This window comes from Triticum dicoccoides, chromosome 3B (assembly GCF_002162155.2).
Source record: "Triticum dicoccoides isolate Atlit2015 ecotype Zavitan chromosome 3B, WEW_v2.0, whole genome shotgun sequence".
NCBI classification, from domain to species: Eukaryota; Viridiplantae; Streptophyta; class Magnoliopsida; order Poales; family Poaceae; genus Triticum; species Triticum dicoccoides.
The window spans coordinates 454,467,004-454,489,769 of NC_041385.1; the positions used below are offsets into that span (position 1 = coordinate 454,467,004).

Sequence of the window (22,766 nt, forward strand, 5' to 3'; positions counted from 1 at the left end):
AATGAGATGTTGCTTAAACGATATTTTCATAGTTGCACGTGCAGATTTTTTCATTTGTTCTTTTTCTATATTGTTCACTCTAGCCCATCACTTTTGAAAAGAAAAAAATTGAGTTGAGCGTAGAAGTAGCTATGCTCAAATTTATTTATTTTATGCTCAAATTTTAGTAGAAGGTGAACCCGGGCTGCTTAGCCCACCAACTTGTGGTAGTAAGGACTCCAGGTATTTCTCAACTCATATACACTCTTAGCCCAACTAATCTTATAATAAGCCAAACAAACATAACACTTTCCCAGAGTACTAAATTCCTCGAAAGCCCCTATACGCCTCTTGTCCCAAGCGAAGGCGGCTAGGATTTCATGCCTCTCATTGGCAGCGCCTCCGATCTGCCTCCTCTCCTGTGGCCTTAGGACCATGGGGACGTGGGAGGGCTCCGTTTTTGAACGTTTTAGATTTTGTTAGAGTTTGTGTCCCGCACAGGAAGGCGAGACGTTGACGGTTCTTTGAAGATGGAATAACTATTGAATTTATTGATATTTACATGTATATCAATGATATATGATACTAGTATTTGTTTGTAGTTTTATCAACCATTGAATTTGTTGATTTTTTTGTTTTTATTTATGGTTCAATAAGTTTTTGAGTTTACCTTTGTATGCGTGTCTGCATATTTTACTATGTATTTGGTTCCAAAAATAGCTGCCTAGAATTTTTGTATTTAATTATGTTTACACTAAAAAGTACTCACTCCGTTCACAAATATAAGATGTTCTAACTTTTTAATAAATCAGATGTATGTAGACAAGTTTTAGTATGTTTGTTCATTCATTTTAGTTCATATGTACTAGTTTGTACTGAAACATCCAAAATGTCATATATTTATAAATTAGTACTCACTCCGTTCCAAAATAGATGACCCTATTTTGTACAAAAATTAGTATAAAGTTAAGTCATTTATTTTGAAACGGAGGGAGTATAAGGGAGTAGAAGTGTTAAGTGTAGGAACATGTAGTTCCACCCCAAATCACATACAGGGTTAGAGCGAAGCCATAGAGAATACGGAATCTCATTGCGTGTGATACCATGGCTACCGATTTTCGCATGGCTGCAGCCCATGAAGCAAAAATAATGCTTTGACTCTACTGTCTATATGACTCTACTTCGCCCATGTGTCATTCTTTTTTATTCTTTTTATCAGATTTTAGGTGATTGGTTGTGTGCATCTTAGTTATGCATAGGCCGGATGTTACTTATAATGCTTTGTATCCTCTTGATATCAATTTTTGAGATAATAAAAACGTCCTTTATCAAAAGTGAAGCAAAAATATGGGATTAAAGATATCATACGTGGAGAGGATGCACAACATCTCAGCTCGAGCTCATATGAGCTCGGGTGAACAGTAAAATCCATAAAATAAAAAAGGAAAATAAAAAAATCTCCGTTTTTCTAGTAAACATTGAAAAATGTTTTGATTGCTTGCAAAGTTTCATTATGGAATGACATTCGTGGAAGTAGTGGCAAAAAGAATCGATGCTCCAAAAATGCCACTTCCTCAATTCCAAATTATAAGATGTTTTGGTAGGCTAGAATAGCCTAACAAAATGTGGACGTGGATTTGATGAACATGGTTCCACACGCACCCCTTATGAATAGTAAATGCAAAACAAATACTAAACAAAATTAAAAAATCTGAATTTTTTATGTAATATACATAGTCAATCGGTATACTCGCATATGAAGTTTCACGAAGAATTCACATCTGTAGTAATCTAGGCAACAATGACAAAATCGAAGCTATATTAAAAAACACCGTTCAATGAATAGTATTGTCCTAATCGTATTTTCTTCACTAAAAATACTATGGTTGACAATACATCACGAAACATCACCACGTGAGTAGAATGGCCGACTAAGCTTCATACCCTAGAATTTCAGAATTTTATAATTATTTCTAGTAATTATTTCAAATTTACTATTCACGTGGATGCGTGTGGAACTATGTTCACCCTTGTATTTTTGAACAAAATGTCTTATAATTTGGGACAAAGGTAGTATTTTCAAAAGCATTTTGAACTGCTGATTTTTTTTTGGCCACGACTTCTATGATGTCATTTCAGAAACTTTGCAAGCGCTCAAAACTTCTGTCAATGTTTGCGACAGAAAAATCGTTTTCTTTTTCTAATTATTTGTTTACTTTTTTTAATATTTTACTGTTCATGCCATGCTCGTATGAGCTTGAGATTTTTTATTTAAGAATCATATGAGCTTGAGCTGAGATGATGACTTTCCACGTGGAGAGCATAACCCTTTCTGCCCCGGTATTGTCGCGATTTTGTGACGAACGTGCATCTTAAATCACTACAATTTCTTATCGACGCTGCATTATCACAAGTGACAAACATTCATCATGGAGAGTCCTTGAGAGTCCTTACTGAGCCAGGTAAGAGTCTAAGAGCAACTCTAGTAGACCCCGCAAAAACTTAACCTACAAAACGTGTTTATAGTTTCACGAGGATCGCGTTTGCGAGTCGAAAACTAGCGCGGCCGAACAGATAGTGTAAAACTGGAATAAAGAGCTCCTTCCTCCAGTCCGGCCGTTGCCGTCCCTTCCTCCAGCCGGTCGCGCTGACCACGCCGGCCGCGCCCCGTCGCCCGTCGGCTGCGCCCCATCGCCCATCGGTCGCGCCCCGTCTCTGCCGGTCACGCCCCATCACCGCGCCGGTCGCGCCCAGCCTCGCCGGCCACGCCCCGTTGCCTCCGTCATCCGCACCCAGCCTTGCCAGCCACGCCCCGTGGCCTCCGTCGTCCGCGCCTTGCTCTATTGCCAGGCGAGCCGTGCCCCTTTGCCTGCCGCGTCGGGAGGATTCCGGCGGCCAGGCTGAGGTCATGGGAGGCCACGACGATGTCGAGCTCGTCAATTCGAACCGGCAACGATCGATTGCGGCGTCTAGCAGCCTTTTCCGATGTGAGGTGATGAATTCCGGCGAGTTTAGAGCGGATTCCGGCAAACTCCGCGGCGGCGTGTTTGCTTCGATGAGGTTTGACCGGTATACGGGGCCCCCTATATTCGGCCTTCCAACCTCCAAAGATAAGGGTTTCGGATGTGCATTTGCGATGGCCCTTAAAAATTTTACGGGTTGGACTATTTTTAGGTTTCTGTTCTGGACACTTTTTTCGCCCAAAACTGTAAAACACAAAAAATTTGCAGGTTTGACCACTTATGTGGGGTCTGCTAGAGATGCTCTAACACCGCCTTCCAGTATGAGAGTAATAACCATCCCAGCAGCCACCTCCTTCAATAAAGAAAGTTAGGGTTCGTGTCTCTCGTCGGCGCCGGCGCAGGTCTGCCTCGTCTCCGGTGGCCCTAGGGCCATGGAGGCGCGGTGGATCCTGGCAATGGCCGGCGGAAGGGCTCCGTTTTTAGTCTTTTTTCAATCTTGTTAGGGTTTGTGTTCTGCCCAAAAAGACGAGACGGCGGCGACTCCCTTAAGATGGAATAATGGTCTGCCCGACCGCCTAGCCTCCCGTTCGACGGTATGTCTAGCATCGTTGGTGGGCGTGTGGAGGTGTGTCTCCGGCGGATCTATTTTTGGTGGATTTGTTCGGAGTTCGTCTACATTCGTGTGTCTTCGGTTTGGATCCTTCCGATCTACGTTATTCTTCATCGACGGTTGCTGTTCTGGGGTGCTGGTCCTATAGGGCCTTATCGCGACAACTTTCCGACTGTCTACTATAACAAGTTGTGCCCGACTCCGGCGATGGAGGAGCGATGACGGCGGCGTGCCTTCGGCTCGCTTCAGTGCTTGTAGTCGTTGTTATGTGGTCTACAGATCTGTATGTATTTTTTATTTTTGATATTTGTTGTATTGCTATGATCGAAAATGAATAGACCAGAATTTTTTTTAAAAAAAACACCGCCTTCCAGTGCCGAAGCAACCGACACGCGCTATTACGTGTTCTTTCCTTAGACCGGGATGAGGAATCCGAGTGCCAACCTTGTACCCCGCCAGTCCGATAACAACTCCAACTTGCCTCTTCAATACGAGTAGTATACATGGGAAGTGCATGCGATGCGACCTTCTCCCCTCTCACGCCTCCCCAAGATCGATCGATCGATATACAGTTCCCTCCTCGGCTCGATCAACTCGTTCTCTGTCCATCTTCTCCCCTCCGTTCTCGATGGCCGTCGTTTGTGCCCAAGCCGTCGACTCTTGGCCCATCTGGAACCTTCAAGGCTACGGGGTCGAGGAGACGCCTATCTGGGACCACGTGGACTGCGAGGAGACGCCCATCTGGGACCTCGACGGCTGCGTGGAGACGGCCGAGCTCGGCTCCGGGACCTTGAGACATTTTACGGTGCATCAGATGAATTTTGACCGTTCATTTTTCTGTATGGATGGCCCCGATATGAAAATACTATTTCAGATTTCTGGTAGTATATTTTGCGATCAGGGGTAGTATCGGTAGTTCACTGTTTAACGAAAACGCGGGCTGGTTCCCCCGGAAAAACAAGTGAAGGGCATTAGTGGAATTTAACGTCATCATTTGTTTTTTCAATAGCCATCGTCGCCCTTCCTCGCCCGCAGTCTGACGGCCGACGCACACAACCAGAATGAAAGGTCAAAGGAAAAGGGCGACCGATGGCGGCGCTATGGCGACAGGACGACGGCGAACCCCGGTCGCCGTGAGTGCCCTCCGCGCAGTATTTGCGGTCGGTATGGTTTGGCGCCCCGCCGTACCCGGACGAGCCAGCACCGCGGGCGCCGCCCCTCCCCGGTGTCCTAGGCGGCTGTGGTCGGCGGCTAAATGTCCCCGCCGTTCGTGTTCCCCTCCTAAGCTGCGGGATGTGGAGCGGGTCGCCGACGGGGAGGACTAAGGCGAGACGTCGCCGGCATGCCCCGTCGCCGTGAAGGCCGTACGCGCCGCCGACCAGTGCCGTACAGATCTGTCGCGGCCGATGCAGGTACTCGCATCCGACCCATCGATCCATTGGTCCCCATTTCTTTTGTCCATTTCGTAAGCTAGCTTCTCCATCGTAAAAGCTGATCCAGCCATGGTCCTCGAAGGAGGACGAGTTCCATCGCACCAGCCTGATCCAGCCATGGTCCTCGAAGGAGGACGAGTTCCATCGCACCAGCAGATTTTTTTTGTATGTGATATTAGTGCAGAGCATTTTTAGTCTCAGATTCCAGAGAGGATGTTTCTGTTTCAGTGCAGAGAATGTTTAGTTTCAGATTCCAGAGAGCATGTTTCAGTTTCAGTTTCAGATTCAGTCATAGTCATAAGTTCAGTCTAGTTAATTAGTACACCTGATAAACACTCAGAGGTTAGGCAATGGCTAGTTCCCAAGTTGGTGGCCAAGAAAATCCTGATCACCGATTAAATGGGTAAGCAAACAGGACAGCATTTGCCTATCATTCATTGGCATAATACAGAACTGAAACCCCAGGTTTAAAAAGAATGTGTTGCTTCCAAGGACACAAGTAACAAGGAAATTGCGACCGGAAGTGTAAAGCCACTTAGAAATTTGGTTTTTGAAGCACATCCTATAAACCAAAGGGAATTGCATCATTAAACAAAGAATACAAGATTTTGTGTGTGAAAGACTTTAATTAAAAATTAATGTAGATATTCAATGCAGATAAAAGTAGTAAATGTACGGCAATTTGCCGTATATATGAAGTAGCACAACCAAAAAAATTGTTTGATACATCTCCGCTGTATAGATAAAGTAATAAAACTGAAAACGGTGTGGAAACCTTCTTCGGGGCAAAAACCACACCACGCCCAATCCTATTAACTCTACCCTAAGTCTAGCGCCATACAACTATAGTGCGGAACCATCGTCTCCTGAGACATCTCCGCTGTCGTTGTGTCCGTCGTCACCTTCGAGGTCGAGGTCTTCTAAATCATCTTCTAAATCAACTGCTGGTATGGCCTTCCGAACTTTCAACTCATTGTGAGGTGAATTGAGCAAGGCAGCAGCAAGCCATCTTCTGAACTGTCTTATGTCATCCTGCATAGGAGGTAGATGTTAGGACCCTTTGTATATGTGAAAGTTAAGTTAGATAGGGAAGATGTAGGCACCTGGTTGAATATAGCCGACAATCTCACTCCGGTCCAATATTGGATGAATTTCAACACCCAGAGAGCACAGGAACAGCCATCTGTTTGCTGTGGCACTTCATAGTCTTTGATAGGCCACGAAGCCACTTGAGTGTCCGGCCATGTACTTCCTTGCATTCCATTTTGCATCACTGCTATATCAATATGTGTTTCCATTCCAAGAAGCTGCAAGTAACATATCACTCAATTTAGTACCGTATTCGTATAAACTGTAAGTTATATAAAATGTTATTAGAGCCTCACCGCAGCAATTACTTCTTTGCGGTTGTTGCGTGATTGGAGTGAGTCCAGAATTTGAATCTCCCTCTTTTGGGAGTTGACAACAGCCAGGAACCAGTGGTTCTTGGGAATATTTGAAGGTAGGAAAATCTGCGTGCAAAATTTGTAAGTGGTTTGAAGTGCCTAAAAATCAAATTTCTTATTATTATAACAGAAGGGTGGATGTTGTTACCATGTCATGTTGCAGGTAGTTATCTCCCCATTTAGTGCCTGATTTGCCGCTTAAAACATCCAAGGTACAATTCGGGACTGTGCCATCTCTCTTCAGGATGTTGACGATGGTAGACCTTTCGACATACACGGTACCATGATCTCGTACACCTTCTAGTCCGTCGAAACGTAGGAGTTCAATTGCCGCATCGAGTACCTAAGAAAGAAGATATTAGTTTAATTGGAAAACATATAAATAATCAAAGATACCATATTGCGTTAGCACTTACATCGTCATCCACCCAAGCTGCAAAGGAGGATTGATCTGGTGTTGTAAGGCATTTAAGATACTTCTGCGTTAGAAGTATGTCCTTGATTTTCACCAACTTGGCTGTCTCAGGAGTACTGTTTACAAAATCAGCTACTATATTCTGTGTAACTCGATCTGTTTCTGCCTGAAAATTGATCAAGTCCTCCTTGAGCTGTTTTAGCTGCTGGCCGTTGCTTTTCCCGGGATTCATCTTCTTATTCTGTGTGTACATAACATCGTTACTGTCATGTGTCTGTTGAGATAGAGCTCTTTTCCTTCTGAGCGCGGGGGTGTAAAATTCATACTCCTCGCTCTGAAGGAGCGAGGACTTCTTTTTCTTCCGGCCATCATGCCTGACACGCCTCCCTATGGAGTCCATGGCATCCATGGACGTAGGCTTGACCTTCTGCGATATTTGACTTAAGGTTAGGAATATGGGTTGAGAATAATGTTTGTTAGCAATTTGGTTCAGACATCTGATGCTGACCTCAGATTCGGAGGGTAAGTTCTTGCTATCGTCTCTTTCAGTCTTTGACTTCTGGGGGTGTACATATGTTTTCTTCACCTTCTGCAATATTGTCATCAAGTTAAGAATATGGTTGAAATAAAACCTTTGCTAGCAATATGGTTCAGACATGTGATGCTGACCTCAGATCGGGAGGGTAAGTTCTTGCTGTCACTCTTAAAACGCTTACCAAATGAGTCCACAGCGTCATCTCTGTCTGTTTTTCCTTTGTGGGGGTCCACAGGTGTTTTCTTTACCTTCTGTACAGATGGACAAGTTAGCAGTAAGTATGGTTGACAAAAAAACATTGTTCCAAGATGGAATTCATACCTCAAATTCCCCAGCAAGGTTCTTGCTGGGGTTGCTGTAGACACACTTTGGCACTTCATTTGTACTAGCAGCAACATTCTTTGAGGTTTTCTAGTTCGCACGTTAAAATAAAAAATGGTTAGCATATGTTCTCTACATGAAGATAGTTAGAAATTTTGTGACATACCTTGATATTATTAACTCTCTGACCCTCATTAAAGTCCTTCTGTCCTACGCCAAATCGATGATCCTATTAATGAAAAAAATGTTAGTCATGCACTTATCTAGCAGGATGAATTACAAAAAAAAGAAATATGCGTACATTGAATGCACAAATGAAGTCCTCCAAGCGCATGCTGTTTTGCTTCTGGCGCCTTTGTACTCCGTCCAGTTGTGCGGAAATCTCTGAGTATTGCTGAGACACTATTGCTTTTATCTCTCCCACCTGGGCGAGTACGCGGCCTAGTGTCCCATCGACCTACAAGTTAAGAAAAATTAGAACTGATTGTTTCATAAAATTATTTGTACAAACAAATAGTTTCAGCCTAAGAAACGAGTAGTATCATTGTACAAGTTACATAGGACGTACCTCAAAAGCAGACTTTGTAGGTTGATGTGAAACCTTGGGCACTGGCTTCCAAGGGCGTCTGAGGTCCTCAACCATCTGCATTTTTTTATATATTATGATCAATTTTGCAAAAATTGAGCAGATGACAACTAGTAACAGTAAGCATATACCTGTCCTACTTCTACGTAGTTCTGCGATATTATTTTGTCGACCTCTCCAGCCTTTGCTTCGTCCCAGTATTGGATCAATGGTTTATCTCGTTGAAGGTATGAAACAGTGCGATCAATATGGTCGACTCGGAATTTCTCATAGAACCAAGTCTGCAAGAAAATTAAAAAGAATACATAAGTGACCAATTAAAGAACATCAAAGGAAATAATGAGTTCGTACTACCTGCAGTAGTGGGAGGTTCCCCTCCAAGTTCGCGGCACCATTCACAAACTTCCTCACACTTGACATTAAGTGGTCGAGAGATAGTTTAGCATAGTTTATGGAGTTTATAGTATGTATGTCCACGACAATTCCCAAATATTTGGGATCAACATAAGGTTGTGTCGTTGGGCAAACCAACTTGCCAATAGTGTACAAGACGTAAGGCTTCACAAACCGTGGCCTCTCTTCGCCGATCATCTTCTTACGAAGACCTGAAAAGGTTGTTTGTCAACAATTGTCAATTATTGTAATTATGAAATTTGTTCCATTATCAAACGAAAAAATAGTTCTTAAAATATCATATACCTTTCAAGGTCAGTTTGTTATCTTCAGGATCCTTTAAATCAAGCCATATGTCCTGCACTTCTTTGAACGGAGGAGGGACAAAGTCCCTCCCCATGCTAGGTAGGCCTGTGATGTGTTCTACGTCTTGCAAGGTTATTCTCATAGGTACCCCGCGTATTACAAATGCGTCAACTTGTGAATCGTATGTGCTAGCAATCTCTTGGCACAAAACTCTCCTAACGTTCATTGCGGGAGTCTTCAGAGTTTCACGAATTGTCGTTTGACTAGCTATGTCATACTGTTCCCCAGTTAACGACTGGACAAACTCTGAGTACCCGTGCATTGATACAACCTGGGTACCCTATATGTGCAAAGATTATTTTCAGTGAGAAGGCAACAAAAATAAGAGATTTATTGTGAACAAATAATATTTCTAGTGACAAATAAAAATATAACTTTACTGTACGTACCATTGGAGCAAAAAAAAATTCAACAGAAAAATTTGCGCTCATTATTCTATCTTCTGCTGCTCTACTCATTCATTGACGTACTATATTACTGGCTTCCTAATTAAAAATTTGATTAATGTAACTTGTACTTAATTATCTTTTTTGATTTAATCTACTGATCTTTTACGCTGTACAGGAGGAAATTAGGAGTGATCTACATAAGAGGCGTCATGTGCAAGGCGTCATGTGCATCTGACTTTATTTGAACCTAACAATAAGCGAGATTTGTACAAGAGTTGATGTACGGGTTCAATGATATATGCATACCTTCTTTGCCGACGAGTGTGGAGGCTTCGGTGCACCTGACTTTGTCGATGAAGGTGGGGGCTTCGATGCACGTGACTTGGACTGCTTCGTGACCGACTGTGCAGGCCTCGCGGACGCAGCGGGATGATAGGAAGACATACGATGGTGATGGTGATGGCGAGATTGGTTGGTTCTTGTCAAGGTTAAGGATGGGGTTCAAGGAGGGAGGCTGAGTCGTGGTGAGGTTTAGGTGGATACGTATAAAGCATATATATAGGCTGGGTACGTGTAGGTTACAATCTAGTCATTATTTCTTGCCGAAGAGATAAACCTGTTTTGTTTCTTGTTGATGGGATTGGAAGTAACTTTCTAGAATACTCCAGAATTTTCCTATCAAAGATACCACCGCCTTAAAATCTTTTGCATGCAATCCTAGGGGGTGCATGCCTCATCTCCTTCCGTTGCTAACGATAGCTACTTTTCTTTTTTCTGGAAACAAAACAAAATCGCCGGTCGGTTATCTATTTCCGTTAGACTACGCATATGTATCATTTATCTCCCCACGAAGGGGGCCCATCTCCCTTCCAATCACGCCCTCAGAAAAAAGTGTTCGCTACACATATTAACACGAAGAATAACGTTCTCATAAAATGTGTTGCCTCCATTACAAATTGTCATGGCCGCATTAATTGGGCACGGATGCCCAGACCCACGCAAGTATGAGATAGTATGAGTTGTTCGGACCCACATGATGCCAAATGTCAGTACGAGCCGTGCGAACCCACAAGTGTCAGTACGGCAACAACATGGCAAGCACACATGCCAATTTTCGTTCACATCTAACATTTTATGCAATTTCTATGGTTTTCCGATGAAAAAACCCTGAAATATAAGCCGGTCGTGACGCAACGTGTGTTTGGTGTCTGAATTCGTTCATTTTTTGCGTGGGAGCCTCCCATGGGCATTCCCACATGATGCCAAATTTTGGAATCATGCCGTGCATGGCAAGAGATATACCATGTGGAAACGTGCTGCTTCGATTGGGACGAAAGGCCAAGTCTCAAAGTGTTTTTTTTTCAGATCCACCAAACGGACCCAAACTTTTTAGGCACGCACACAACAACATTGCAAGCACACATGCCAATTTTCGTTCACATCTAACATTTTATGCAATTTCTATGGTTTTTGATGAAAAAACCCTAAAAAACTGGCCGACAAGATTCAATTTGATTATTTTTGTTTATTTGTATTAATAATTTTGGCCTTCGTGAATGTTCCTCGCCACACTTTATTTTTCAAAGAAACGTACTGGTTTTATTTTTCTTTAAACGTATTGGTTGACCAGCTGGCGCGTCTCCTAATTTCATGGAAGGTATCTCCTGACTTGTTAACAAACCGTGCATATCTCCTGATTTTTTTTTCAGAAACGCATATCTACCGATTTGTTAACAAACCGTGCATATCTCGTAACCACATCTCGGCCTCTTCCATCTCGTTCCAGCACAACCTCATCTTCGGCGATCCAGATCGAACTCTGCTGGCTGGGATCCACGGCTGGTTCTCCTCCTCGTGGGCAGCACACAGCCGCCGGAGAAGCCCCTGGTGAACGATGTCACACCGACCTTCTCGTGGTCATCCCCACTCTCTCATAGGTACTGCACTAACTCCCCAGGGCCACAACAATCGTTCATATGAGTTGCTATGCGTTCCTAGAACCCTAAAATGTCTTTGATTCCTAGTTTCAGCGTTCGGTACTGATTGGATTCACACTGTATTGCAGATGATCCTGATTTGCCTGAGTTGCTATGTGCTTGTCACGAGCCAGTAGTCCGAGACATCTATTACACTGATTATAACACGCGTTGTTGCTACCTAAAATGCAACATGCATGAGGTCTGTTGTCACCCTCATGCCCTGTTGCGAACGAATTTCCTAGTGTTTTATTATTGACGTATACCCCCATGTTATTAATGTACGCAGCTGGGTTGCAAGTTGTTCATTCGGGAAGACCTCCTCAACAACTACGCTGAGCAGATGGTCAATTACTGCACAACGGCAATGGACAATTGTCATGAAGATGCATTGGCTACTGCGGCCTTGCTTCTGAAGGAGAAGGATCAACAAATATCAGAATTAGAGACCAAATTATACTCTCTAGCATCAGAGTTGCCTACTACAGGCGAGAAGGACACGTCGAATGACATAATACTCGCAAAGAAATTACAAGAAGAGAGATACAAATGTAGAAGATACTCAATACTTTTTTGGTTCATGATGATAATATATGTTGCTAGAATTTTAATCCCCACTTTGTAAGACTAGATTTCACCTACAGATCATTAATGTTGAACTGAATGAACGTACTAGTTCATGGTGGCTTTCTTGCTCTTACTGACTGATCATGATGCGCTTATGGTCCACCAGAAAGCGTCTGAACATCCAGATCAATTATGGAAACATGATCAATCAATTCCATGTATAATGCATGACTGGCACGGGCATGCATGGCCGCTGTGAGAAGGATTAGCACGAGAGAAACTGCAAGTATGTTCATTCACAGAAACACAAAGAGAAGATGGGCACGTAGTCATGCAGTACGATAACAACAAGAGTCAACACTGATGCATCTTGTAAATTCCAATCTCATAAACGGGAAAATGTAGCGTGCATCTACATCTCATTCAAAGTACAAATATAACTGATGATAAATTCCGTAGTAAAAAACTGAATGTATAACACTTGTGACCAACAATTCGATAGAATAATGGCAAACAGGAAGTGGCTTTATTGTCATCTTTTCTTTGTCCCCCTTGTCATCTTTGTCTGTCTACTTAGACTTTCCAGCCATTTTCCTGTACAAACTCAAATAAATTAACATCGTATCGACACAGGGTTCAACATGGACTTCTGAAAATGCATAAACTTACTTCAAAGGTCTTTTGTTCTTAGCACACACTTCGTCATTGTTCTCTTTTCTCTTTCTCCCCCGAGTCATCATACTAACTTCAGTCACCTTTGCTGAAGCTTTCCTGTGTAGTGCAAAACATTGTTTAAATTGCACATATTAACATGCTTCAACAACAGTTCGACTTGCACAAGTACAGTACACAAGATACATGATTTTTTTTAAAACTTACTTCACCGGTTTCCTCTTCTTAGCACGATCCTCTTCTTCTGCCGCCTCTTCTTCTTCTTCTTCTTCTTCTTCTTCTTCTCCTTCTCCTTTTCCTTCTCCTTCTCCTTCTTCTACAGTATTGTTCACTTTTTTCTTCCTCCCCTTACTCAACTGACCATGAACTTTCCTGCAAAAAGTAAACCATATTGACAGGCTGCAACCAAGAAATGAACATATGCAGTACACATCAAAATGACCAAACACTTACTTCAATGTTTTCTTTTTTGCTTTCAAATTCTCCAGGAATGGCTTCAACCTCTTATTCGATTCTTTGGTTGGTCTGCCTTTGGGATTTATTATTGGTTTAGGGTCTTGGACTTGATCTGTAAACCATTGCCGCGCCCCAGAAAAATAAGCCGGCATAGGAACAAATGATGGCGTGCCAGTATTCCCATCATTTCTGTTGCCCTCGTCCAATATGCTCCTCAGGTACTCCATCACCTTTTCTGACTGCATTTCACTAGCTGAGGCCGTGAATAAAGCCTCACTAGCCATATTGCGCAGTTCATGGTACTTATCCATCTGTTCTGACCATATATGTGTATTGGCACTCCTCACAGAACGGAAAGCAGGCTTGGCTTGCATTGTCCATCTAGCCTTCACACAACATGCGGGGATGGTGCATATCCCATTGTACTTCAAAACGCAAAATTATGAGTACATGGAAAATCCTCGCTTTCCATCTTCCTACAACAACAATATGCACTTTCCATCTTAGATCCATCAAAAATACATGTGACATGGAACCTAACGTGCACCGACTCTTTGCGAGCAACTCCATAGCTAACCAAACCAGTGTCCTCTTCCACCTCAAGTACATTCCATCTTGATAAGTTGACAATCTCGGCCTTTACCTTACTGAACATAACAGGGGTATAAATAGATGAGGCACTTATCTCAAGTGGATCGGCAGTCAATCTAGTGAAGGGGATTGTGTGCGAAGCTACAGCGTCCAATGCTGCTTCATTCCTACGCAAAACTGACACACAGTGTTCAACGTGTTGCACGAGATCAACGAGTTTCATTCTCCTATTCAGGTGCACATGAAGCCTCGAGTTTAGAGACTCACTCCTCTGATTGCTCAACATCCCTAGGAAATACCTTCCCTTGTTATATGCTACAGACCACTTTTCTCTCAGCTCGTACATCCTGTGAATCCATGCATCTTTCTTTTTCCTTGTGATTCTGAATCTCTTCTTATAAGCTAACCAGCGTCTCTCAAACTCATGAACCTCCATGGCATAGTAAATAAATTTCCTAAATTCCTTAAGCTTTTCCTTTCGGAGGTGAAGCACCATATTCTGCTCGATATGCCAGCTGCACAGACGGTGATATGTGCTGGGCCAGACTGATGATATGGCTTTGGCCATTGAAGCGTCGCCGTCTGTGATCGCTGAAATGGGATGCTTCTGGTGCATTGCCTCCAAAAAAACCTGAAGCAGCCACTCATATGAGTCAGCCGACTCGTCGGATACAAGACCAACCCCAAACACGACTGTGATGCGGTGATGGTTCAGCCCCACAAATGGAACAAATGGCAACCTATATTTGTTTGACCGGTATGTGCTGTCAAACACCACCACACCACCAAATGCAACATAGTCCAAGCGAGATTGGGCGTCTGCCCAGAATATGTTCTGCAGATGCCCATCACTGTCTGTGATGTATCTGTAAAAAAAATCTGGGTCTTTCATCTGTTGTGCTGTCATGTAGTTCAGCATAAATTGAGCATCGCTACCTTCTATCTTTTTCTTCTTCTCCAACGCGACATGGTTATACAGATCGCGAGATATAAATCCAACCTTGCCCAAACCACTAGCCTGCTTCTCCATCACATCCATTATCTGATGTGTGCGAAGTCCACCAACCGAGTACTCAATGACATCCGCCTTCTGTGGATCGGTCATGCCACGATGAGACCACAAGAAAGGTGACAACTCAGGATTTATGAATGGATGGCTATGTTGGTCAACAAAATTCTTTACAAACCACAACCCAGTGCTTGCTTGAAGCTCAACCTGCAAAAGAGCAGGACAACCACACCGAGAGAGTGCCCTTGGCGTCCTTTTCTTGTCGGTTTCATCAAAGTGCTTTACGTCACGATATCCTTGTTTGCAACACACAAACGTCCTCCGGTATGCATTTTCTTTGTTTCCCTTATATTTCAGATCACCCTTTCGAACACCAAACCCTTTGTTCTTCGCATACCCTAAGTAGAACTTGTACGCTTCGTTCTCACTTTTAAATGTCTGCCTGACCATCGAGTCGTACTCCATAAATTCATCTATCGAGATGCCTTCGCCAGCCATGCCGATATCCTGCCATAAGAAACAGCAAAATCTGTGACATATTTATATGAAAGAAAATACGCTGCAACTAAAACATATTAATTATATATTGTCAACGATTATAATCTGTAACTGAACCAATAATCTCTGACATCCTTACTAATTTTCTGAGCAGCCAAGAATCCTACTGGCCATAGTAATTTAACCCATCGTTTTCATGTTCTAAGAAATCTGTATTATGTTCTTGTACAAAGTAACATGCATCCCACAATATCAAACTCATAATCTGAGAGTTCTCACACACACTACTATTCCTTGCTCGGAAAAAAGAGAATAACTAGGAACCTCACACACACTACTAATCCAGCATCCACACGGACAGAAAACCGAGCAGCCATTTTCGAATTTGTATTGCGTGCACAGCCAGCATCCATGTGCGCCCAGCTATGGTGTTTGGGGAGCATCAGAGGCAACGTACCTATGCGAGGGATCTCAACCACGACGCGCGGAGGAACCGACTCGGGCGCCGTCCGAAGATCCTTCGATGGAGAGAGAGGGCCGCCGGGCGGCGCGGGCCGGCTGCGCCGTTGAAGATCTTGGGGCCCCGTCCAAGATCTTGCGGCGGCGCCCGCAGGGCGGGAGACGGAGCGGCCGACCCAGTGCGACTCAGGAAGCGGCGACCGATGGGCGAGGGAAGGAGCGACCGCAGGGCGGGAGAAGGAGAGGCGGCCCCTGTGCGACTCAGGCGACGGCTGCCAGGCAGAGAGGCGGCGGCAGAAAAATGAAGAACGCACGAGAAGTGAAACCTACGAACTAAGATAGGGCAATTCTATTCCAGCTGTGATTACTTACGTTAATAATCACAGCAATTACCCATATTATTAATTAATAACATTATCATTAAGAAAGGACTAATCTACCCTTACAACCAATTACTAAAATGTCCTCAAGAAAAAAAACAGGGATCAATAATGACCATTGGATCAACTATATACTACCCACTATTTACAGGAGTATGATGCACCGTAAAATATCTCGGGACCTTCGGCACAGTCACCAAGGCGTGGTCCTACAAGACCGGCGAGAGCGTCGCCATCAAGACCCTCAGCTCGAGCAGCCATGACGCGGTCTGGCGGGAGGCCGACCTCCTCAGGGCGTGCCATGGCCACCTCAACATCTTCCAGCTGCGGGCCATGTCCTTCGACCGCAGCGCCGACAGGCTCTCCCTCGTGATGGAGTACGTCGGGCCAAGCCTCCACGACGTCCTCCACCGCGCCCGCCGCGGCTGCCCGTTCCAGGAGGATGTGGTGCGCTACCTCATGCGGCAGCTTCTGAGCGGCGCCGACCACATGCACCGGCTGTGCCACGTCGTCCACCGGGACATCAAGCCCGAGAACGTCCTCATCGGCGACGGCGTCAAGATATGCGACTTCGGGCTCGCCATGCACATGTCCCAGTCCCCGCCGTACGGCCACCATGGCACGCGCAGCTACATGGCGCCGGAGATCCTCCTGGGGAAGCCCGACTACGACGCCACCGTGGACGCCTGGTCGCTGGGCTGCGTCATGGCCGAGCTCCTCCTAGGCGAGAGGCTCTTTGGCCGCGCGGCGGACGACGCCGACCAGCTCCTCAGGATCTTCTACATACTTGGCGTGCCGGACCAGATCTCCTGGCCGTCCTACAACTCCATGCCGCTCGCCGGCGAGCTGGTGGCGCCGCCGAGCATCCCCCACCGCAACAGGCTGCGCGAGGTGTTTCTAGAGGACTGCCTGTCCAGACAAGGCTTCCAAGTATTGAGCGGCCTCCTCTCCTGCGACGCAGGCAAGAGGCTGTCGGCGGCTGACGCCCTCGAGCTTCCATGGTTCACCTCCAACTAGATAGGGCGACGCTCCGGAAACTCTGATATGATAGCGTGCCGCCGACAGACATTTTTTTTTTTGAAATTTTCACGGGTGGGGGGGGGGAGAGATTTCCTCACCTGAATTTTCATATATCTGGGCCGGACCGCCCGAGTATACAAGATAGCATTACATATATAATTTTTTTTTACAGGCAGGGAAGGAGGCAAGAGGGGCGGAGGGTGCAACACTAGGCGGCTAGGCACCGAATCCACACATCGGCAGCGTCCTTGAGGGTAGTAGGGAGGCGGATGCGGCACGGCATCCTCTCTGCAAAGCTGCAGTAGCCGGGGGAGTGAGGGTGGCATGTTCTGGAAGACCACCGCGTTGCGGTGTTTCCAAAGTTGCCAGCAGCAAAGGAGCAGGAAAGCTGGCCCCGTCCGAGGAGGGACCAATCCCGGAGGAGACATAAGGTGCAGCAGCTTGACTGTGGAGACTGTCGGGGTCGCCCCGACAGAGGCCCGGAACTGCTGGGCAAAGGGGCAAGTGAAGATGAGGTGGTCGGCCGTCTTAAGCGGAGCCGAGCAGATGGGGCAGCCAGCCCCGGCCACCTCAACAATGTGCTTACGCAGAAGCACGTCTCTCGTATGAATCCGAGCCTGCACCAGGAGCCAGGCAAAGAAACGAACCCTGCTTGGAGCGTAGCTCGTCCAGATGAAGTTGGCGAAAGGCGCTCCCACACCACCAAAGTGGCATAGCTGGTAAACCCCGACAGAGGAGAGGTCGGTCCCTTTGGCACAGTCCGGGCGGAGAGCACGAGCGTCGGCCTCCTCGGACAGGACCAGCGACTGGACGATGGGGAGGAGAAGTCCTCGCTCGCGCGCTCCAGCGCGGTTTAGCCGCGGTACGAGCCCCCCGTCGAGCCCATGTTGGGCGACGTGGGCAACCGAGACGTCCGGCGAGGTGACGTGGGAGAAGAGAGAGCTCATCTGGATGGAGAGGGCGCTACCGGGGAGCCAGGAGTCGAGCCAGAACGCCGTCGTACGCCCGTTCCCGACGGAGACAGCGGTGAGCGCCCGGTACGAAGGCATAAGTTTGGCGAGGGACGACCAATGTGGTCCGGGTCGCGACATGGCCGAAGCTGGGGTTAGGAGAGAGCGACCCAATTCGCCCCAGACCCAACGCGCCTACGGGGAGTCCTGACGAGAGTGCAGCCGATGAAGGAGCTTCAGCAGGAGGCAGCGGTTCTAGATTGAGAGGGCGCGCATCCCCAAACCCCCCTCCTCCTTTGTCCGAGTGACACGATCCCAAGCGACAAAGCATTGCGCCCCCGATGCTTTGTCCGCACCGGTCCACAGGAAGGACCGCCGCAGGGCATCAATCGCCCGAAGGATTCGACTGCAATATTTCTGTAGCTGTGCTGTCTGAGTTTGTTTGTAAGGAATTGTCGACGTTCGTTCAGGCAAAAAAACCTGTGCCCGTTACTTCATCATACATCAATAGGAAGTGCGGCCATGTGTTTGGGTTGTGGCACATCGAATGCTTTTGTATCCACAAGCCGAAGTGAAGTTCGTGTGGATTCCAGACTTCATTTTTCAGAAGACTAGGGAGGCTTCCCCCATTTCATTGCAACCAAACCGTAGAATCCAAATTTGTTTTCAGTTTGGCTATTCATCTGTAGTCCAAAATTATAATTTGTCGATTTTGCTCGAAGCCCCGACGAAGCGGCAAAGAGACCGAGCGAGGAGCTACCCGGAGCCGTGTGGATGAGCTCATCCACACCACTGAGCTGACCAATGTAGTTCTTTTGTGCCTTATTTGGGGTTTGTGAAAATAAGTTGGCCCAAATAAGCCACAAAAGAATTGGCCTTAAATAAGGGTTACCTTTTGGGAGAGCTCGCAATGCTCACTTTTTTTGACAGAGCGTCTCAGATGATAATGTGAAGAGTGATCTTTGCAAGAGATAACCATTAACGTGATTTTAACCAAGCGGCAAAGAGACCGAGCGAGGAGCCGTGTGGATGAGCTCATCCACACCACTGAGCTACCAACTTTTTTGGCTTATTTGGGGTTGTGAAAATAAGTTGGCCCAAATAAGCCACAAAAGAATTGACCTTAAATAAGGGTTACGTTTTGGGAGAGCCCACAATGCTCTTTTTTTTTGACAAGGTGCCTCAGATGATAGAGTGTGGAGTGATCTTTGCAAGAGGTAACCATTACCATGATTTTGAACACAAAAAAAGTCATTGCCGGCCCAGACAAAAGTTGGGCTTGTGGTTACTCCTTTCGGATTTTTGGTTTCCAACCTATGTTGCGAAATTTATAAAAATGAAAATAATATTATTATTTTTTAAATCGAGAAAACACCCGCTGAGGATCACAAGAGAAAAGTGGTCTCTCTGAAATTTGTTGCATGTTTATCTTAAACATTCTATACAAATTTAAACTTGTTGCAAGCATCCTCCCCAAATTAGCTCAAAGCTGGGGAGAACAAAAATACAAGAAAAATGAGAAACAGAGCTGTAGTCGGTTGGGGTACTTCCAAGTTGCAACAGCTACCTAAAGAAATCTGAATTGCTTCTGGTTACCATAGTGATATGATTATATTCCAAAAACAGTAAAGGCAATCGTAAAGAGGAACTACACTTACACAATTAACAAAAGATACAAAACAGAACCGCCTCCAAACAGATCTATATCAGATACCAATAGATTGTATGCAGATTACTGATAAGAACACAATCACAAGGTTCACCGACCATGTCTTTAAATGATAAATAAGCAACAAAACACTAGTCTTCATGCATTAGAAGATCCAACATACTAAGAGAACATTTCAACTTTTGTGCTTCTGCCCAACAAAAATACCAGCATCCACCACAGCCCAATCACATGAACAGGTTCGGCCTCGTCGCCTTGTAGGTGGTCTTCAGCTTCCTGGTTGGTGGCCTGACCTTTTGGTACACAAGGGGGAACTTGATCTTGGAGTTGTGGAACTGCTTGGTGTTGTCTCTCTTGCATAGCTTGAAGTTGACAGTCGCGGTCTTGATGATCTGAATGCAGGGGGATCTCACACGGTGGCGAGAGGCCATCTCAGTGTACATCTGCTCCACGGCACCATTCAGTGTGGTGTCACGGTACTCCTTGTACATGTTGTGGTAGCCGGTTCTGCTCTGGTAACGCAGCCAAATGCCATAGTTCTTGATCGTGGTTGGGTTCTTCTCAAAGATCTGACAAACAAGGAGTATTTCAGTGCAAAAATAACAATCACATGCCATAATTGGGTAAAAAGAATCAGTGGAAAAATCAGGTTCCAATTGGTTCCCAAACCAAGAAACTATGGATTAACACCAGCCGACCACAACATACACGTCACACAATTAGAAAAAGGAAAATCATAAATCAGAAAGTATACGTGCCCGCATAATCAAGAAATCTAGAGACAACTCATATGGGTCGGTCCAAGTCCTTGTTGTGAATACAAATTAGATTATGCAAAACAGAACCTTCGCACATCAGAATGAAGTATCAGAAGTAATTGATGCATAGATAATGTAAATACAACTACTACAGGTACATGTTTTCGCAAGAAAATCACATACATCATGATCACAACAAGATGGAAGGGGCATCACTGCATATTCAAACACAACTAGAATGATTTTATGTTGCATTTCGGTTAATTAACGCCACAGATAGTACAGATAAAACTACCGATGCAGTTGTAAGAGTGGATGGATAAAAGGAGCTAATTAAGCCGCTCTCGGTTGGTAATTGTAATGTACAGGAAAGAACCAGAAGGTGGAACATAATCCAAGCTCATGGCAAAACATAAATCGAGAAAGGCCCAATACCTCGTTGATGGCGAGCATCTGGCCGTTGCTCTTCTTCACCTTCTTCAGCTTCCTCAGGAAATACCTGCACAGACGCGACAACAGCCATAAGGAATACCGAATCGAAGACGAACAGATCCTTCAGATGTCCCGAGGAGACGGGGAGGAGCTCACCAGAACTTGCTCTTGGCGCGCACCTCATTGGTGGCCCAGAGCTTCATGCGGTAGATCTTAGGCTGCTCATCGCCGGGCGTCGGCAGCGCGCGACCCACCACCTGGTACTGATGGAACTGCACACGCACGGACGCATCGAGACGAATCAAAAACACGGATCAAGCGCGGACACGGAGGGGTCAAGGATAGCAACGGCCGGGAGGCAGCACTGGAACTTACCCTGAAGGCCACCATTTCCGCGAGCTCTGCGAAGCCCCTAGCCTAACCTAACCTAAGCAGATGGGGAGGGCAGGAGGCGGCGGGCGAAGGAGGCGTCCGTGAGAGGGAGAGAAGCGTTTATAGGTGGCGAGCTTGGCTGTAAACCCTAATGGGCTTTCTCCGTGTCGTGGGCCTATTCTTATAGCTTGTGGGCCTATTGTTGCGCTCTTTATCATAGAGGTCCGGGATCGAAAGTGCCTTTCTGCTCCCGAGCTCATTTGAGCTCGGTGAACAGTAAAATCAAAAAAAATAAAAAAATAAAAAATTTCAATTTTTTTTGGGAGAAACATTGACAAAAGTTCTAAGTGCTTGCAAAAATTCATCATGAAATCACATTCCTGTAAAGCGTGGCAAAAAAAAAACAAATTCAGTGCTCCAAAATACTTTTGAAAGTAGCTTTTTCAGAGTACTGATTTTGTTTTTTGCCACGCCTTCTAGAAATGTGATTTCATGGCGAATTTTTGCAAGCACTTAGAACTTCTGTCAATGTTTCTCCCAAAAAAATTTGGATTTTTTTAAAAAAAATTTGATTTAGTTTTGATTTTACTGTTCACCCGAGCTCATTTGAGCTCGGGTGCAGAAACTCCGCGTCCGTCCGGGATGTGCTTTTCGTCCAAAAAACTAATTGAAAGTACCCTAAAAAAACTAATTGAGGGTACTCCTTCTAAAAATCACTTCCACCTCCTCAGGTTGCGACAAGTGGCGTGACTTGTTGCAACATGTGAGTTTTTCCTTTCTTTCTAAATTCGTTTATCCAAAATGTTTTATCTCTTAAATCATGCTCAAATCTCAACCCGTTTTCATCGTTGAATTCCTCGCGTCAAGATCTCAAAACTAGATCCCATGTTAATAGGTTTTGACCAAAAAATCATGAAAAAAACGAACAAAAAACTAGAAAAAACGAACCAAGAGCACTTTTTTCCCTTTCCGGAAGAGGCACGACCGCGCCTCTTGTGGAAGCAAATCTGTGTCTCTCGCGAAAGCAAACCTGTGCCTCTCGCGGAAGCAAATATGTGCCTCTCGCGAAAAAAAGAAGACGCGGTTTTCGTTTTTGTGAGGCACGGTCATGTCTCTTGCGGAAAGAAAAAAATAAAACGCATTTTTTTCCGTTCCAAGAGGCACGGCCGTGCCTCTCTCAGAAGCAAATCCATACTTCTCGTGCAAGAAAAAAAAAGAAAACATGTATCTTTTCCGTTTCCAAGAGATACGACGGTGCCTCTCGCGAAAGCAGAGTCGTGCCTCCTGAGGAAGCAAATCTGTTGGGGATATAACTATTAGGTATGACCCGCCCAGGAGGGGCCGGGTTATACCTATGACGATTCAAGATATGAAGCCCAAGATGACAATTGAAGATGGTGGTTTAGTTAAGGGCCCAAAGCTCAAAGGCGACTCAAGGCCCGTAGAGATAAACCGTCATATGTATGTAAGTTGTATTGTAAGGCAGGAATAGACAGAGATAGAGCCGGACACTGTTTATGAG

General features: G+C 45.3%; 3 protein-coding genes and 1 pseudogene across 3 annotated transcripts; 1 reads left to right on the top strand and 3 right to left on the bottom strand.

Moving 5' to 3' along the window:
• Positions 1–5,679: 5,679 nt before the first annotated feature.
• Positions 5,680–9,926, bottom strand: LOC119279576. The gene is made up of 15 exons (XM_037560775.1): positions 9,742–9,926; positions 8,987–9,326; positions 8,642–8,892; positions 8,419–8,568; positions 8,270–8,344; positions 8,003–8,158; positions 7,868–7,930; positions 7,702–7,791; positions 7,515–7,631; positions 7,354–7,434; positions 6,847–7,272; positions 6,579–6,773; positions 6,371–6,496; positions 6,089–6,292; positions 5,680–6,017 (listed from the first exon to the last, which is right to left on the bottom strand). The coding sequence occupies exons 1-15, from the start codon at positions 9,877–9,879 to the stop codon at positions 5,829–5,831; spliced, it is 2,601 nt and encodes an 866-aa protein (XP_037416672.1). The 5' UTR covers positions 9,880–9,926; the 3' UTR covers positions 5,680–5,828.
• Positions 9,927–15,629: 5,703 nt separating this feature from the next.
• On the top strand, positions 15,630–17,060 carry LOC119279577 (putative cyclin-dependent kinase F-2). Its single transcript, XM_037560776.1, has 2 exons — positions 15,630–15,657; positions 16,237–17,060. Exons 1-2 carry the CDS (start codon positions 15,630–15,632, stop codon positions 17,058–17,060), a joined length of 852 nt encoding a protein of 283 aa, XP_037416673.1.
• A 69-nt stretch (positions 17,061–17,129) lies between these two features.
• Positions 17,130–18,537, bottom strand: LOC119279578 (annotated as a pseudogene).
• Positions 18,538–19,684: 1,147 nt separating this feature from the next.
• Positions 19,685–21,380, bottom strand: LOC119276490 (60S ribosomal protein L18a). The gene is made up of 4 exons (XM_037557555.1): positions 21,248–21,380; positions 21,029–21,144; positions 20,876–20,939; positions 19,685–20,251 (listed from the first exon to the last, which is right to left on the bottom strand). Exons 1-4 carry the CDS (start codon positions 21,260–21,262, stop codon positions 19,910–19,912), a joined length of 537 nt encoding a protein of 178 aa, XP_037413452.1. The 5' UTR covers positions 21,263–21,380; the 3' UTR covers positions 19,685–19,909.
• Positions 21,381–22,766: the final 1,386 nt, after the last annotated feature.

Coding starts and splice junctions, on each gene's coding strand:
- LOC119279577 (XM_037560776.1), top strand. CDS start 15,630: ATGGTGTTTGGGGAGCATCAGAGGCAAC. Junction 15,658..16,236: donor TGGGGAGCATCAGAGGCAAC/GTACCTATGCGA, acceptor CCTTCGGCACAG/TCACCAAGGCGTGGTCCTAC.
- LOC119276490 (XM_037557555.1), bottom strand. Junction 20,940..21,028: donor CGCGCCAAGAGCAAGTTCTG/GTGAGCTCCTCC, acceptor GCGTCTGTGCAG/GTATTTCCTGAGGAAGCTGA. Junction 20,252..20,875: donor AGATGCTCGCCATCAACGAG/GTATTGGGCCTT, acceptor CTTGTTTGTCAG/ATCTTTGAGAAGAACCCAAC.
- LOC119279576 (XM_037560775.1), bottom strand. CDS start 9,879: ATGTCTTCCTATCATCCCGCTGCGTCCGCGAGGCCTGCACAGTCGGTC. Junction 7,931..8,002: donor ACTTCATTTGTGCATTCAAT/GTACGCATATTT, acceptor TTTCATTAATAG/GATCATCGATTTGGCGTAGG. Junction 6,293..6,370: donor GCAAAGAAGTAATTGCTGCG/GTGAGGCTCTAA, acceptor TGTTACTTGCAG/CTTCTTGGAATGGAAACACA.